Raw genomic sequence first — 17,164 nt, 5'->3', positions numbered from 1 at the left:
CCCCCCTTTTTCCCGGGAGCTGGGATGCTGGGCGGTGGCGGGACGGGGCTGGCAGCGCGCAGGCAGCGGGGATTTGCAGGCAGCGGTTCTGCCGGGTTGTCGGAGGGAGTCGTGTCGCGGGGACAATGCGGCGTGTTTGTTTGCTACAGCTAAAATGGCAGTTCTTAAGGGGAAAAAAAAAAAAAAAAAAAAAAAAAAAAGAGAGAAGTGCTTCTGCACATCCAGTCACTGCATCTTTTGATTAAATGAGATTTTGCTGTCGAACGGGGGAGCTGGGGACCGCGAGCTCCCGAGCCTGCAATTTCCATCGCAGCCAAATGAGGGGGAAAAAAAAAAAAAAACACCACCCTCGAACCACCCCGAGCCCTGAAAATGCTGTAAAAAAAATGGATTGGAGCAAGTTGTAATTGCTGCAGTCGTCAGCGCGGAGGCTGGGGGATGCTGTGTAATGGCTGGAGGGTTTGTCACCGCAGAGCTGGTGGCTGCTGGTGACACGGCCCCGGTCACCACAGCTCCCCACTTCCCAACCTGGCCGAAATGGGTGGAGGAGCATCCCGGGAGCTGCGGCCCGTTGCAAACGCCGTGCCGGAAGGTGATGGGGTGCAGGAGGGGGATGAGCAGCCACAGGGTGAGGGGCTTTAAAGACCCTGAGCCTCTTAGAAACCCCGGTTGATGTTGCAATTAACGCCGTTGCAATTAACGCCGTTGCACTTAAAGCCGTTGCATCTAACCCCGTTGCACTTAAAGCCGTTGCGTCTAACCCCATTGCACTTAACACTGTTGCATCTAACGCCGTTGCACTTAACACTGTTGCATCTAACACCATTGCATTTAAGCTGATGCATATAACGCCGTTGCACTTAACACTTGCATTTAACGCCGTTGCATTTAAGCCGTTGCATCTAACGCCGTTGCACTTAACACTGTTGCATCTAACGCCGTTGCATTTAAGCCATTGCATGTAACGCCATTGCACTTAACACTGTTGCATCTAACGCCATTGCATTTAAGCTGATGCATATAACGCCGTTGCACTTAACACTCTTGCATTTAACGCCGTTGCATTTAAGCCGTTGCATATAACGCCGTTGCACTTAACACTGTTGCATCTAACGCCGTTGCATTTAAGCCGATGCATATAACACCGTTGCACTTAACACTGTTGCATCTAACGCCGTTGCATCTAACACCATTGCATTTAAGCCGTTGCACTTAACGCCGTTGCAGTTCAAGCCCTTGCACGTAAAACCGCAGCGAGTAAAGCCGTCGCAAGACAAGCGATGCAGCGGGGCCGACTTCTCCCACCCGCGCCGGGTGCCTCGCCGAGCCTTCCCCGGTCGGGATGCCGGCGCGAAGGCAGGCGCTGCCTGTCCCTTGCCCGTCCCCGTGCTCCTCGCCTGCAGCCGCTGGCAGCCGGTGCTGCCGGCCGGAGCACGCTGCCTGCCCGCACATGGCTTTTTTTAGGTTTACAAACATGACGGCCCCGTGCACGCGCCGCTTCCCCCCCCCCTCCTTCCCCGTGAGTCATCAACCCCGTCACCGGGCCGGGGAAGCCGGGGGCGGCGTCGGTGCATCCCCCACGGCGCTGATGACCCCAGTGGGGGGGAAAAAAAAAGGCAAAAAAGCAAAATTAGATTGGGTTTTTCCCCCCCCCCCCCCCTTTTTTTTTTATCCTTCCCGTTCCTTTTTCGGCGAGCGAGGTGGGGAGGATGTGGATGGTGACTGCGGCGGCCGTCGCGGCTCGCGGGTGGTTCATGATGGGGTGTTTTCGGAGAGGACCGCGGCACCGGTTGGAGGGTGGGAGAGCTGGAACGCTGCCGGCTTCCTCGCCCAGCCGGCGGCCGCGTTTCGGTAGCCTTGGATTCAAGGCGATGCTGATCGGTGCGGTTTTGGGGATGGGTGAGGTTTCGGGGTGTGTGTGTGGGGGGAAAAGCCGGTGAGACCCCAAGGTGTAGGCAGAGGTGCTGGCAAAAGCCTCGCCGTGCGGCTCCCTGGGGCCCAGCAGTGCCGGTGCCGCGGCTGCCGGTAAGCGCGGAGGTGCCGAAGCCCCCGCGGCTGAGCTCATCGCCGGAGCCGGTTGGCGTCGGGGCTGAGGTGGCTGCGGTGACTCAGCAGCGCCGGTGCTGACTCAGCGGCCCCGGCCCCGGGGGAGGCAGCTGGGATGGGGGGAGGGGGGGGGCTTTAAATTTTGGGGGAGAAAAAGGGGTTTTTTTTTTTTTTTGGTACAGCATGCTGCAAAATGGTTTTGGCGGTGCCGAGCTGGTGTCGCCGTGCCGCCGGCACGCGTTTTCCACCCCGTGCGTCTTCCTCCGGCCTTCGGAAAAGGGATTTCATCCAGAGGGGTCGCGGCTCCCACCCGCCGCGAGATGCTTTTCCCCACGGGGGACGAGTCGTGGCGGTGAAACCAGCTCCGGGTTTGGCAGAGCTGGCGTTTTCCCTGCTCCCAGACGGGGCAGGGCCGGGCTCCCACTCATCTCCCGGCTCCTGCCCGCCAGCCATCGCGCCGCCGACTTGTCCGCGCTTGCCGGGCGGGAGGGCGGCGGCGCGCACCGTTCTCCTCCTCCTCCTCCTCCTCTGCCGAAAGGTCGGGCTGTGCGGCACGGCGGCGGCGCGAGAAGCCCGCACGTCCCGGTGGGGGGACAACCGCGGCATCCCCCAGGTACGACGGGACGGGGATGGGCTGGAGGGGAGCCCAGCACCCATGGGTGCTGGGTTGGCACATCCCCAACTTGTACCCGGGGGTGTGAGGACACCCCCCCGCCGTCTCGAAGCAGGGGGGCAAAGCCTTGAAAATTGGGGTGCAGTTTGGTTAGTGCACGGGTGCGGGGCGGCTTTCCTCCTCGCTCCCCAAAAACCGGCTTTTCCCCCCCCCCCGAGTTTGCAATGCAAAGCAAGCGGGCAGGGTGGAAATGTCCCCGCCGGGGGGGTGGTGGGGCCGGGAGGGGACCAAGCCCGGTCCCACGGGTGACGCTGGCAGCGGGGCTGCGAAATCTGGCCCAGCCCCGCGGGAGCAGCAGGGCTGGGGCCGGGCGAGAGGCGAGGCGAGGCCCCAGGCCTTTCTCCTGCGGCCCACGCCCTTCCTTCTCCTTTTTCCTCCCCGTCCCCTTCCCCTTCTTCCCCTTGTTTCCCTTCCTTTCCATCCCCATCTGCCTCTTCTTCCCCTCCTTCCCCATCCCCTTTCTCCTCTTCTTCCCCTTTCTCCCTGTTTCTCCCCATCCCCTTCTTCCCCTTCCTCACTTTCCCCTTCCCCATCCTCGTCCCCTTCCCCCTCTCCATCTTCCCCTTCCCTTTCTGCTTCCCCATCTCCATCTTCCCCATGCCCTTCTCCTTCCCCTTTGTCCTTCCCCTTCTTCCTCTTTTCCCCTTCTTCACCTTTTCCCCTTCCTCCCCTTCCTCTACCTCTTCCTCTTCCCCTTCTTCCTCTTCCCCTTCTTCCCTTTCCTCTCCCCTTCTTCCCCTTCTTCCTCTTCCCCTTCTTCCCCTTCTTCCCCTCCCCTTCTTCCCCTTCTTCCCCTCCCCTTCTTCCCCTTCTTCCCCTCCCCTTCTTCCCCTTCTTCCCCTCTCCTTCTTCCCTTTCCTCTCCCCTTCTTCCCCTTCTTCCTCTTCCCCTTCTTCCCCTTCTTCCCCTTCTTCCTCTTCCCCTTCTTCCCTTTCCTCTCCCCTTCTTCCCCTTCTTCCCTTCCCCTTCTTCCCTTTCTTCCCCTCCCCTTCTTCCCCTTCCTCTCCCCTTCTTCCCCTTCTTCCCCTCCCCTTCTTCCCCTTCCTCTTCCTCTTCCTCCCCGTCCCCTCCTTCCTTCCCCTTCCCCAGGGTCGGAGCAGGCACCGCTCCCCGCCGAGCCGCCGCTCCCCACCAGCCGGCGATTTGGCTTTGCCCAGCTGGCCCCGGCGCCAATCTGGTAGCCGAGCGCCGGCACGAGAGGAGCCAGCTGTGTTTGAGGAAAAAAACCGCTCCAAGAACCAAAAATAGCGCCGCGGGTTTTTTTTTGGGTGGTTTTTTTTTTTTTTTTTTCCTTTCCCCTCCTTCTTTTCCCTTTCAAGAGCTCGGCTCCTTCCCTGCCCGGCCGGAGCCGGCAGCCTGACGCGGCTCCACACCGTGCCAAGCCTTTCCCCCTGCCCGCGCCAACTGGCGGCTCCCGGCTCGGCTCCGCGCCGCGGTGGGAAGGCACGCCGTAGCGGCTTGGCCGCGGCAGCTTGCTTCCCAAAAGCTGCTCCGGTGGGAGCATCCCGCTGGGGCATCCGCTCGCCCAGCCCCGGTGCTGAACATCCCTTCCCCGAGCATCCCCGCTCCCAATATCCCCGCTCTGAGCATCCCCGCTCCGAGCATCCCCGCTCCAAGCATCCCAACCCCGAGCATCCCAACCCCGAGCATCCCAACCCCGAGCGTCCCCATCCCGAGCATCCCGTCCCCGAGCATCCCGTCCCCGAGCATCCCAATCCCAAGCATCCCGATCCCAAGCATCCCTTCCCGCAGCATCCCTGCCCCGAGCATCCCTGCCGCCGCCCCTCCGAAAGGCAAAAGCGTTTTCCTGAAGGAAACGAAAAGGATGGAGATGGGAACACATTTTTTTCCACCTGGAAAAAAAATCCCTCGTTTCCCTCGGAAGCTCCCGGCGCTGGTGGAATGCCGGTGTGGAAGCCGGGAGCGGGACTATATCGCGTTCAGCCGGCTCGTCGTACTCCGGTGAGAAGGAAAAGGGGGTGAAATAATCGCTCCAGCGCCGTCCGGAGCGGGGTTACGGCGACGGGGGTCCCCAAAAGTGCTCCCGGGGCTGGTGTAAAGCAGAGCCGGGCTTCCCGCGGCATAAATCAGCTCAGCTCCCTCGGCATCGGCGCTATTCCGGCTTTTCTCCGGGCTAAATGAGGACAGGAGCGAGCAGCTCAGACCCAGCGCCGGGGTCAGCCGGGGCCATGGAAACAGCTTGGAAAACAAGGCGGGAGAGGCAGCCGCGGCCGCCCGCGGCGCCGGGGAGCAGCGGGGCCGTGAGCCGGCGCGGTGGGTACCCCGGCCGGGGGGGGGAGCCGGCGGGGAGCCGGGGGCTGTCGTGGGTCCGGCTCGGTGCTCGGGGTTTCCCAGATTTCCTTTGTTTTCCATTTTTGGGGGTGTTGAGCGTGGATTTAGGGCATCCGCGCCATTCGGCTCCTCTCCGGCATCCCCCCCACCGGTACCCGGGGACCGTGGCGGCGATTTGGGACCGGGAGGGGGTTTTTCCATCTCTCGGGGTCCGGCGAGGTGAGGCGGTGCCCCCCGAGAGCATCGATCCCCCGGCTGTGTGATTTTGGCGGCATCTCCTTCCCCGGCAAAACCCTTCGGTGGCACCGGCCGGGCGGTTTGTTATTGTAGGGTCTCCCCGCACTGGGGGCTTCCCCCCGGCGGTGCCCCCCAACCCGCCGTCCCGACGGAGGATCCCCGGGGCTGTTGCCAGAGGAGGAAAACCACAAGCCGAGCGCCGGGGGCTGGCCGGGCTCCACCGGCGCGGCGCGGGGCCGGCAGCCAAAGTGCCTCCTGCCTCTTGGCCGGCCCGTGCCGCTGGCTGGCAGCGGCACCCGCTGACCTCCCAAACACCCCGCCGTGCCCTCGCCGCAGCCCCCCCGCCGCACGGCGTTGCGTCCCCTCCCTCCCCGCCCGCCCGGATGCCACCGGGAAGGGCTCGGAGTCCCCGCCGGCGCGGTCCAACCTTCCTCGGGTTTTTCTCCCGTTCCCAAATTCTGCAGTTTTAATAAAATCGGGCGGGTTTTGCAGCGGGATGACACCAAGCGGCGTCTTTTCAAGCTGCTTTGCGTGCACCGAGTTGCGCCGTTCTCGGCAGCTGAACCGTTCGGCTCCTGCCGAGGGATTTAATAAACCCCCAAAATATTGACCCGGGCGAAGTTTTGGGGCCCCGGCGGGGGCGAGCGGGTGTTTTTGGAGGAGGAGGGGTGTAAAACTGCTCCCCTCTTGGCTTCGGGTGGGTTCAGTTCATTTTTCTTACAGCCCGGCGGGGAGGTTGAAAGTCGTAATTTGAAATACAGATGTATAGACTATAGGATCTATAGACTGCTGGCCATATAGGGTTGTTGGATGTATCGGTCGCTGGACCTATAGGGTCGCTGGATATTTAGGACTTGGGTTTAGGATTGCTGGATATATAGGTCTGCAGGATATATGGAATTGCGGAGTATGTAAGTTCCTGGATATAATGGGTCGCCGGATATATAGGGTTGCTGGATATATAGGTCTGCAGGATATATGGAATTGCGGAGTATGTAAGTTCCTGGATATAATGGGTCGCTGGATATATAGGGTTACTGGATATATAAGGCTCCTGGATGTATAAGATTGCTCATTATATAGAGCTGCTGGATAGGTAGACTACTAGATGTGTAGGGTTGCTGGCTATATAGGGTTGTTGGATGTATAGGTCGCTGGATATATAGGGTTGCTGGGTATATAGGACTTGGGTATTTAGGGTTGCTGAGTGTTTAGGGTTGCTGGATATATAGGGCTGCTGGATATATGGGATTGGAGAATATATAAGTTGCTGGATATAATGTGTTGCTGGCTATATAGGGTTACTGGATATGCAGGTTGCTGGTTGTGTAAGATTGCTGATTATGTAGGGCTGCTGCATATATAGGGTTGTTGGATATATAGGGCTGCTGGATGTATGAGATTGCTGATTCTATAGGGCTGCTGGATATATAAGGTTGCGGGATGTATAGGGTTGCTGATTATATAGCGTTGCTGGATATACAGGTTTGTTAGATATATGAGATGGCTGAATACGCAGGTTGCGGATATATGGGTCACTGTATCTATAGGGCAGCGGGACCTATAGGGCAGGGGGACCTATAGGGCCGCCGGCGGCGAGGGCTGCGGTTCCCCGCCGGAGCCAGCGGAGCTGTGGCCGTCCCTCCCCGCCAGCTCGCGGGGCCGGGGTCCCCCCCGTGTCCCCCCGCGGGGTGTCGAGGCGCCTTGCGGGGCCCGGCCAGCGCCGGCGGGCTGTGGGGGCCAGCGCGGGGCCCTCCGCCGTCCGTCCGTCCGTCCCTACGTGCGCGCGGCGCCGGGGCTAATGGCTCCTCCAGCTGGTTTGGCAGGGGGCGGGGAGGGCCGGGGCGGCTGAGGCTCGAACAACTCGTTTCGTCTTTTCTCCCCGGACCATCCCGCCATCGCCTCCGGCTTCGCCTCCCGCCCCGCACACGTAAGTGCCGCCCGGCCAGAGCCGTACCCGAATCCGGCACCGTGCCCCCGCCGGGGCTCCCCCCCGGCGCTCGCCGGGTTATAAACGGCTCCGGACTATTCCCAGGGAGCGCAGCCCAGGCTGGAAACCCTCCAAGCCAGGCTCTGCCTGTGTGGTTTTGGTGTGTGGTGTGTTTTTTTTTTTTGTTTTCCTCCCTTCCCTCTGTTTAAGGCATTTAAAACGGGAGGGGGGGCGGAAATAAAAAAAAAAAAAAAGAGGAAAAACAGATTAAAAAAATCAATGTTTTCATCCCCAGGGGGATTTTTTCCCCTTTTATAGCAGCCGGAGGATGCAGAAGGGACCGTGCAGGAGCCGAGCAGCTGAACTAACACGAACCGAAGCGCTTGGTTTTCTCTTGATTTTAATTTATTTCCCTCCCCCTCCTTCCCCAGCTTTTATTCTTTCCCGGGGCGAATGGAAGGAGGTTTAGGCAGGCAGCGCTTTTTCCGGGGAAAACGCCGAGGAATAGGTGCCCGCTGCGGCGATGGAGGGATTTCTGCGGATGCTGCCGGAGCGAGTCGGGATGGGGAGGAAGGGGAATCAATTTTGGGGGGAAAAGCCGTGAGCTTCCATCTCCCAGCCTGCGGGGCCGGGAACAAAAGGAGCTGGATGAGAGAGCCAGGAAAAAAGAATTATATTTTTTATATATATATATTCCCCCCCCCCCCCCCAGTGATTTGGGGAAGGTTGTAGCTTTCGGATTAACCCTTTAGGAGCCGCGGGGGACGCTCGCTCCTGCTTTGCGTTCGCGGGGTGAACTATTTTCCTGCATCCCCAGCCTGGGATCGATAACCCGGTTTATGGGATGGCGCAACCCGAGGTGCCGCCCCAGCCCGGCGGCTGATTTTTGGGGCTTCCCCTGCCCTTACCCAGCAGGTTCCCCTCCCCGCCCCGGGTAAACCCTTGGGGCCGGCGTCCGTTCCCCACCCAGAGCGAAACAGGTTTCTCCGGGCTGGCGTCACCGCCGCGACACTGGGAACGCTTCAGGGGACGAGCGTGTCCCCCCGGCCCCGAGGACTTGGAGGGGGCTCGGGGCATTTTTCTCCCTGCCACCGTGGGCCGCTTGGGAAAAACCCCTTTGGCCGGGGAGGAGGAGGAGGAGGAGGAAGATGACGGCGTAGGAAGGACGGGCGAGGCTGTTTCTTCCTTGGTTTGCAAAGGAGAGCGGAGGCGGCATGTTGTCCCCACCCTGCCCGGGCTGCCGTTTCGCCGGCGCACGGCACAAACCGGCGGCGAAGCACTTGTTCCCCAGACCTGATGGACCGGTCCCATCGCTCGCGGCTCCGTCGCTTGGCTCCGGGGATGCTGCGAAGCGACCGAAGCCGGAGCCCCTATAAAGCCACGGCGGGATCAGGGTGAGCCCTGTGCCGGAGCGGGGCCGCGGTGATTCGCACCGGCTCCGGGAGTTTTCACCCCCGGGGAGGGGGGATTTTTGGGATATAATCGTGCCGGGAGCGGTTCCTCCCTGGTTTCGCCGCAGTCAGCAGCGTGCTTATCTCCGGCGTAGAAACCAGCCGCGCTCAAGCGTGCGGCTTCGCTCGCCTTCCCGCCCCGAAGGACGCCGGTGCCGAAGCCGTGGGGCTGGTGGCTGAAGGGTTAAACGCGGCTCCACCGCCGCTTGCTCGGGCACCCAGCCCTAACTCGGGGTCTCCCAAGGTGTCTGGGCCGCGGATCCTTCCCGCGAGCCGGTGCCGGCACCGTCCGGAGGCAGGAAGCTCTGCCCCCAGCCTTTGCTTGCTTCGTCATATTCTTTTTTTTTTTTTTTTCCAGCGAACTTTGCTGTATTTTTAGCTCGCAGGAAGCTCCCTCGGTTATCAGCAAACTGCTAAATACGCTGCCCGGCACCCCTCGAGCGCTAAAATCCCCCGCCTTCGAGGCGGGAGAGAGCCACAGGGTACAGAAAGACCCCTCCCGTCCCTGGCAAAACCCCTTGGAGGGTCTTAACCCGAGCGCGCGAGCCCAGACGCCGGGGTGAGGGGCTCCCTGGGTGCCGCCGCCTCGCGTCGGCGTGGAAGGCTCTAATGGTTTTGGTCTCTTCTTGGCACGCGGCCGGTTTTCTGGACGCCGGTGCTGTAGCTCGGCGTTGCCGGGGGCCCCGGCCAGCCGTGTTGATACAGACGCCGGGTTATTCGAGGTGAAAGCATCCCCGCGCCGCTCCTGGCACCGGCGTAGCCAACTCGGCGGCTTCCTGCCGTGCCGCGGCCCCCGGCGAAGGACGGCTGCTCCCGGCCAGGATGTTTTCTTCGGGCACGGGTCCAAAAAAAACCCCCCTTTTCTCCCCGTGCCGCTTCCTTCGCCAGGGCAAACCGTGTCGCCGGAGCCGGGGACGCCTTCCCCGTCCCACCCCGCTGCGTCTCGCCCTCGGCGGGCGATGGAAATCCCGAACCGCCCCGTGAGCAATTTCGAAAGCGGGTGGCGGGGTGGGGACGTGGGCGGCGCGGGGTCGGCGCGGTGGAAACCGGCCGCCTTTCGAGCCGAGCCGCTCTTTGCGCAGACGGGCAAAACCCCGCGTGGTTTTGTCAGCGGTGATTATTTTTTCGCGTGGCTCGTTTGCGTCTTCATCAGCCGGGTCAGAAAAAGAAACGAGGAAAGGGGGGGAATTAAAAAAAAAAAAAAAAACCCACAACAGAAAAAAAAAGAGGGAGAAAAAATAGGGTGGGGGATGATGGCACGGGGGTCGTGGCGGGGGATGCTCACGTCTCTCCTCTCTCCCTCCTCGCAGACAGGTTCGGCGGGCGACCCGGTTGATGGACCCAGCAGAAGCCAAATGGAAGAAGGGCCAATTAATTATGTCGAAGAAAGGCGGCTGAACGAGGGCAGCGGGCTCAGCCTGGTGAATGGGGGCCGGCCGGAGGCGGGGGGCACCGCGCTGATGGAGCCCAGCGGCTGGTCACCGGGCCAGCTGCCCGCCGCCGGTGGTAAAACCCACCTGGAAGACGTCAGGAACCTGGTGGCCTTTTCGGCGGTGGCTGAAGCCGTTTCCTCCTACCGGCTACCGCCCCCGGGTTCGCCGTCGCTGCTATACGAGAAGTTCGACTCGGAGATGAGCCGGGGCGGGCTGAGCGCGGCGGACGGCGTGCCGCGGGGGGAGGACCTGCACGCCCTCAAGGCTGCCCTGGCTTTGGCCAAGCACGGCGTGAAGCCCCCCAACTGCAACTGCGACGGCCCCGAGTGCCCCGACTACCTGGAATGGCTGGAGCAGAAGATCAAGACGGCTCTCGGCGAAGAGCCGGCATCACCGCGGCCCCGTGCCGTTGCCGCCAACCCCCCGCCGCCCCCCCAGGAAGGTGCTATCGACCCCCAGCCGGTGCCTGAGACCGTCGAGCCGTGCCCGCCCGACGGCCTCCCCTTTTCCCAAAGCGCGTTGACCATCGCCAAGGAGAAGAACATCAGCCTGCAGACCGCCATAGCCATCGAAGCCCTGACGCAGCTCTCGGCCGCTCTCCCCCAGCCCGCCGGCGACGGCCAGCCCCCCCCGCCGCCGCCCCCGCCGCCCCCCGCCGCCCCCTTCGGCCCCGGCCCCCTCGCCCCGCCGGGGGCCGCGTGGCAGCGAGGGGATGAGCCCCGTTATCCTCCGGAGCCGGGAGCAGCGCCGGAGCCGTTTTTCGCCGCGGCGCCTCCCCGGGGGGGGTTCGCGGCGGCGTGGGGGCTGGAGGCCGAGGGGGCGGCGGGGGCCGGAGACCCCATGGCTGAGCTGGAGCAGCTGCTGGGTAACGCCGACGACTACATCAAGGCGGCTTTCAAGAGACCCGACGCGACGGCCGGCAAAGCGACTGCGCCTAAAACGGAGCCCCCCGAACGAACGCCCGGCAAGGATGCGCCGGGCGGCCCCCGTTTGCCGCCGGCACCGCCGGAGCCCGACCTGCACAAGAAAACGCAGCTGGTCCTGCAGCAGCATCTCCACCACAAGCGCAGCCTCTTCCTCGAGCAAAGCCTGGCAGCGGCGGCGGCACCCCCGGATCGGCCGAGCGGCTGGTGGGCTCCCAGCGCCCCGGCCGTGCCCCCCAAGCCCTTCGAAAAGCAGGCCAAAGAGAAGAAGAAGAAAACGCCGCCCGAAAAGCCCCCCCCGGCCAAACCGCTCCGTAAGCAAGTGCAGATCAAGAAGGCGAAGCAGAAGGACTCGCAGCCGCTCTTCCTGCCCCTCTGGCAGATCAGCCTGGAGGGGTTTCGGGCGCCCGCCGAACCCCCCGCCGAAGAGATGCAAACCGAACCGCCGCCGCCGCCGCCGCCTGCCTTCCCGCTCCAGCCTCTTGCACTACCCCTGCCCGCCGCTCGCCCCCCGCCGCCGAACCCCCTCGACGGCGGCCCCCCGGCTCCCGACTCTCAGGAAAGGGGTGCCCCCGGGGGGGGCCCCCAAATTCACCCGGTGCCGGCGGGCTCGACCGGCTCAGAGGAAGCACCGGCCGCCCCCCCGCCGGCCGCCCCGACCCCCATCGTGGTGGATGACAAGCTGGAAGAGCTCATCCGGCAATTCGAAGCCGAATTCGGGGAGAATTTCAACCTGCAGCCCCCCGAGACGCCCGCCCCGCTCGCCCCCGGGGCCGCCGAGCTGCCGGGGGGGCCGACGCCAGCCCCGCAAGTGCCCCCCACCGCCGCCGCCCCGGCTTCGAGCAGCGCTCCCCAAGCCGGACCCAAAAGCTTTTCGTTCTCGCCGGGGAAGGGTCCGCTTTCGGAGCCCCCCTTCACCGCCCGGTCCCCCAAACAGATCAAAATCGAGTCTTCTGGTGCTATCACCGTGGTGTCGACCACGTGCTTTTACTCCGAGGAAAGCCAAAACCCGGACGCGGATGACGCCGACGGGACGCCCACCAAGGACGAGGTGCCGCTGACGCCGACCCTGAGCGGTTTTTTGGAGTCGCCGCTAAAATATCTGGATACGCCGACAAAAAGCCTCCTGGATACCCCGGCCAAACGGGCGCAAGCGGAGTTCCCCACCTGTGACTGTGTCGGTGAGCGAGCGGCCGTGCCGGGGAATTACCGGGGTGGCGGCGAGCCCCGGGGTGGCATTTTCGAGGAGGTGGCTTTGCGGGGTGGGATTGTCCTGGATAAATAACGGAGCGATGCCGCGGTGCCGGCAAAGCCCCCGCTTTTTGGGGAGGGGAAGGGGGGGGGGATACGGCGCTCGCACGGCGAAACCCCGATGCTGCGGAGCCTTCTTTTGCTTTCTCTTCTCCTCTCGTATTTTTACGCTCGGACGGCGACGGCTGCGTCACCGCGGGGGTGGTGCCGACGCCGGTCTGGCTGTGCCGGCGTGGGTTGGAAGAGCAGCGAAACCAAAGGGCTGTTGGGTTTTGCCTCCGTTGAACCGCTCGGCTGAATCCCATGGAGGGACCCGCGGTTGCCCCAGCGCCGAAACCCACCTAAAACCCAACTTGCCAGGTTATTCCTGCTATTTTAAGCCAAATTAGCTGGTTTGGGTTACTCAAAGTAACCCAAACTTTGGCTCGCCATGCGTGCTTATGCCCAGGAGCCGTATTTGCTGCCGGGATGCTGCGTTGTTCGCTGGCCGATCCCATCGGGATGCGTTGAAAAGGCACCAAACTCTTGGATTTGGGTGGGGTTTTTTTTTTTGGTGGGGTTTTTTTTTTGGTCCGTGTTTTCCTTTGTTCGACGTTGCAGCAAGTGCGAGAGATTTCCCACCTGGTCCCTGCGGTCCGACTCCAGCCGACTGCTGGGAGCTGGTTCTTGCCTTCCCAAAATTTAAACCGGAGTCGCGTTCTCCGCTGGGAGGAGCAGGGTGAGGATTTGGGGCATCCAGCCAGAAAAACGAACCCCCGCGCCGCTGGGAGAGGTGCCCTCGGCCCAAACGCAAGCCGCGTTTTATTAGCGGGGCTTCTGATTATTTAGTTATTTGCTTGTAAACGGCAGCAGTAATTAGCCCAAACGGCACCGAGCGAATGAAAGGTTTTTCTGAAGCCGCTCGAACTCGTCTCGGAATTTTGCCCTTGCGTTGCCGGAAAAAGATCCGGGTTGCTTTTTCTTTTGCAGCGCGGTTTAGGGGCTGGGAGAGGGGGGATTCCCCCCCCCGCCCCGCCCCCTCTCTCCGTTTTCTCAAGGAAAAACTGCGAGAAAAAGCAATTAAGTAGGAGTGGGGGGCTCGGTGCTTTATTAGGTGCCTGTGCTGTTAGACGCCGTAATAAAATCAGCCGCCGCTGCGTGTCCCGTATTGATCTCGGGCCGGACAGCTGCAGCCCAGCTGAGCCCGGCTTTCTCCTCGCCCTGGCGCCCGGCCAGTTAGACATGACGGGAATGAAAATCAGGGTGACGAGAGCAGGGAGATGGAAAGAGGCATCAGCCCCGGCCGTCACGCCGGATGAGTCCCGCCCGGCGGCGTTCGAGCATCCCCGCGGGCCGGGGATCCCCCCCTCTGCTGCCGTGGCCGCCCGGAGCAGCCTTTGCTTCCCGCGCCGGCACCTTCGGGCCCTAAAAGCCCCGAGGGGTTTGATGCTGCGGGGGGGGGTTGCTTGCGGGGTTGTAGCCCCGGCGTCCTCCTCCCGTAGCCCCGGCGTCCTCCTCCCGTAGCCCCGGCGTCCTTCTCCCGTAGCCCCAGCATCCTTCTCCCATAGCCCTGGCGTCCTCCTCCCGTAGCCCCGGCGTCCTCCTCCCGTAGCCCCGGCGTCCTCCTCCCGTAGCCCCGGCGTCCTTCTCCCGTAGCCCCAGCGTCCTTCTCCCGTAGCCCAGCGTCCTTCTCCCGTAGCCCCAGCGTCCTTCTCCCGTAGCCCCGGCGTCCTTCTCCCGTAGCCCCGGCGTCCTTCTCCCGTAGCCCCAGCGTCCTTCTCCCGTAGCCCCAGCATCCTTCTCCCGTAGCCCCAGCGTCCTCCTCCCGTAGCCCGGCGTCCTTCTCCCGTAGCCCAGCATCCTTCTCCCGTAGCCCCAGCGTCCTTCTCCCATAGCCCCGGCGTCCTCCTCCCGTAGCCCCGGCGTCCTTCTCCCGTAGCCCGGCGTCCTTCTCCCGTAGCCCCGGCGTCCTTCTCCCGTAGCCCGGCGTCCTTCTCCCGTAGCCCAGCATCCTTCTCCCGTAGCCCCGGCGTCCTTCTCCCGTAGCCCGGCGTCCTTCTCCCGTAGCCCCGGCGTCCTTCTCCCGTAGCCCGGCGTCCTTCTCCCGTAGCCCCGGCGTCCTTCTCCCGTAGCCCCGGTGTCCTCCCGTAGCCCCAGCATCCTTCTCCCGTAGCCCAGCATCCTTCTCCCGTAGCCCCAGCGTCCTCCTCCCGTAGCCCCAGCGTCCTCCCGTAGCCCCAGCGTCCTTATCCCATAGCCCCGGCGTCCTTCTCCCATAGCCCAGCATCCTTCTCCCATAGCCCAGCGTCCTTCTCCCGTAGCCCCGGCGTCCTCCTCCCGTAGCCCCGGCGTCCTTCTCCCATAGCCCAGCATCCTTCTCCCGTAGCCCCGGCGTCCTTCTCCCGTAGCCCCGGCGTCCTCCCATAGCCCCAGCATCCTTCTCCCGTAGCCCTGGCGTCCTCCTCCCGTAGCCCCGGTGTCCTCCCATAGCCCCAGCATCCTTCTCCGATAGCCCTGGCGTCCTTCTCCGGTAGCCCCAGCATCCTCCTCCTGTAGCTCCAGCGTCCTCCCGTAGCCCCGGCGTCCTTCTCCCGTAGCCCCAGCGTCCTTCTCCCATAGCCCAGCATCCTCGTCCCGTAGCCCCAGCGTCCTCCTCCCGTAGCCCCGGCGTCCTCCTCCCGTAGCCCCGGCGTCCTTCTCCCGTAGCCCCGGCGTCCTTCTCCCGTAGCCCCGGCATCCTCCTCCCGTAGCCGCGGTGTCCTCCCATAGCCCCGGCGTCCTTCTCCCGTAGCCCCGGCGTCCTTCTCCCGTAGCCCCGGCATCCTTCTCCCGTAGCCCAGCATCCTTCTCCCGTAGCCCCAGCGTCCTTCTCCCATAGCCCAGCATCCTCCTCCCGTAGCCCCAGCATGCTTCTCCCGTAGCCCCGGCGTCCTTCTCCCGTAGCCCCAGCGTCCTCCCGTAGCCCCGGCGTCCTCCTCCCGTAGCCCCGGCGTCCTCCTCCCATAGCCCCGGCATCCTCCCGTAGCCCCAGCCTCCTCCCGTAGCCCAGTGTCCTCCTCCCGTAGCCCCAGCCTCCTCCCGTAGCCCAGTGTCCTCCTCCCGTAGCCCAGTGTCCTCCTCCCGTAGCCCCGGCGTCCCTCAGCCTCTCCCGCACAGCAGCTCCGTCCTCGCACGGGCTCAGCCAGCCCGGGGCATCCCATGAGCATCCCCAAATCCTCCAGGCAAGCCTAAAAGCAGGCAGCGATAGTTTTCAGCCCCAAAATCATCCCCTGATGCTTTTGGCAGCATCCAGCCGGACTGGTCCCAGTAAGCGGGGCCAGGCGGGTGCCCAGGGTGGGGGCCGGTGGGGAGCAGGGGGGCCGGGGACGAGGAAGGGGGGGTTTATGCCGAATCGCCCGCTGCCGCTCTTCGCTGCTTCTCGGCAGAGCTCCGCGGCCGGCGCAAATCCGGGATGGAGCCGCGGCTGCTGCCGGGATGCTCGGAGGGGCTGCGGCCGCTCGGGGAGGTTTTCGGGTCCCTGAAGGGGATGGGTGCCAACGGGTGCGGGTCCAGCACCCGTCCCCGTGGTCCCCAGCGGCGTTTTAGTGCTGGGAGCGTCTTCCAGAGCAAAAATGAAGAGGAGCCACCGGGCTGTTTAACGAACCTCTAATTGCAGCTTCATTTTCCCGATGCTCTTAGGGGGAGACGCCGTTGAGGAACCCTTGATTTTTGGTGCAAAAGCGCTCGGTTTGAGGGAATTTGGGGGGTTTGGCATCCTTCAGGGCAGCGGGCGGAGGTGCAAACCCCGGAATCTCTGTCCCTGCAGAGCAAATCGTGGAGAAGGACGAGGGGCCCTATTACACCCACCTGGGCTCGGGGCCCACCGTGGCCTCCATCAGGGAGCTCATGGAGGAGCGGTAAGGGCCCGCGCCCCCTCCGTGGGGGGCCAGTGAGGGTGGGGGGGGGGTGAGGGCGAGTGGGGGCCTGTCAGGGCCAGTGGGGGTTCATGGGGGCCAGTGAGGGCCCATGGGGGCCTGTCAGGGCCAGCGGGGGTCCATGAGGGCGAGTGGGGGTCCATGGGGTTCCTGTGAGGGCGAGTGGGGGTCCATGAGGGCGAGTGGGGGTCCATGGGGTTCCTGTGAGGGCGAGTGGGGGTCCATGAGGGCGAGTGGGGGCCCATGGGGTCCTGTGAGGGCGAGTGGGGGCCCATGAGGGCGAGTGGGGGCCCATGGGGTCCTGTGAGGGCGAGTGGGGGTCCATGGGGTCCTGTGAGGGCGAGTGGGGGTTCATGAGGGTGAGTGGGGCCCATGGGGTCCTGTGAGGGCAAGTGGGAGTCCATGAGGGCGAGTGGGGGCCATGGGGTCCTGTGAGGGCGAGTGGGGGCCCATGGGGTCTGTGAGGAGAAGTGGGGGTCCAGGAGGGTGAGTGGGGGCCCATGGGGTCCTGTGAGGGCCAGTGGGGGTCCATGAGGGCGAGTGGGGGCCCATGGGGTCCTGTGAGGGCGAGTGGGGGTCCATGGGGTCCTGTGAGGGCGAGTGGGGGTTCATGAGGGTGAGTGGGGCCCATGGGGTCCTGTGAGGGCAAGTGGGAGTCCATGAGGGCGAGTGGGGGCCATGGGGTCCTGTGAGGGCGAGTGGGGGCCCATGGGGTCTGTGAGGAGAAGTGGGGGTCCAGGAGGGTGAGTGGGGGCCCATGGGGTCCTGTGAGGGCCAGTGGGGGTCCATGAGGGCGAGTGGGGGCCCATGGGGTCCTGTGAGGGCAAGTGGGGGCCCATGAGGGCGAGTGCGGGGCCCATGAGGGCGAGTGGGAGCCCATGAAGTCCTGTGAGGGTGAGTGGGGGCCCATGAGGGCGAGTGCGGGGCCCATGAGGGCGAGTGGGAGCCCATGAAGTCCTGTGAGGGTGAGTGGGGGCCCATGAGGGTGAGTGCGGGGCCTATGAGGTCCTGTGAGGGCGAGTGGGGGCCCATGGG

The 17,164-nt window shown here is 63.7% G+C and overlaps 1 protein-coding gene across 2 annotated transcripts in view; it reads left to right on the top strand.

Moving 5' to 3' along the window:
* TET3 (tet methylcytosine dioxygenase 3) overlaps positions 1-17,164 on the top strand; it is a 36,607-nt gene that overhangs the window by 6,935 nt on the left and 12,508 nt on the right. The window contains exons 2-3 of one of the 2 annotated variants that reach the window (XM_075175016.1): positions 9,940-12,166; positions 16,021-16,111. In XM_075175016.1, the coding sequence (XP_075031117.1) occupies positions 9,940-12,166; positions 16,021-16,111 (2,318 nt within the window). Of the gene's footprint in view, positions 1-7,860; positions 12,167-16,020; positions 16,112-17,164 lie in introns of those variants that run through there. The other variant, XM_075175015.1, reaches the window with a different exon arrangement.

Source organism: Calonectris borealis, chromosome 27, assembly GCF_964195595.1.
Source record: "Calonectris borealis chromosome 27, bCalBor7.hap1.2, whole genome shotgun sequence".
NCBI lineage: Eukaryota > Metazoa > Chordata > Aves > Procellariiformes > Procellariidae > Calonectris > Calonectris borealis.
The sequence above is the reverse complement of the archived record's forward strand: the minus strand, read 5'-3'. Positions and strand labels throughout refer to the sequence as shown.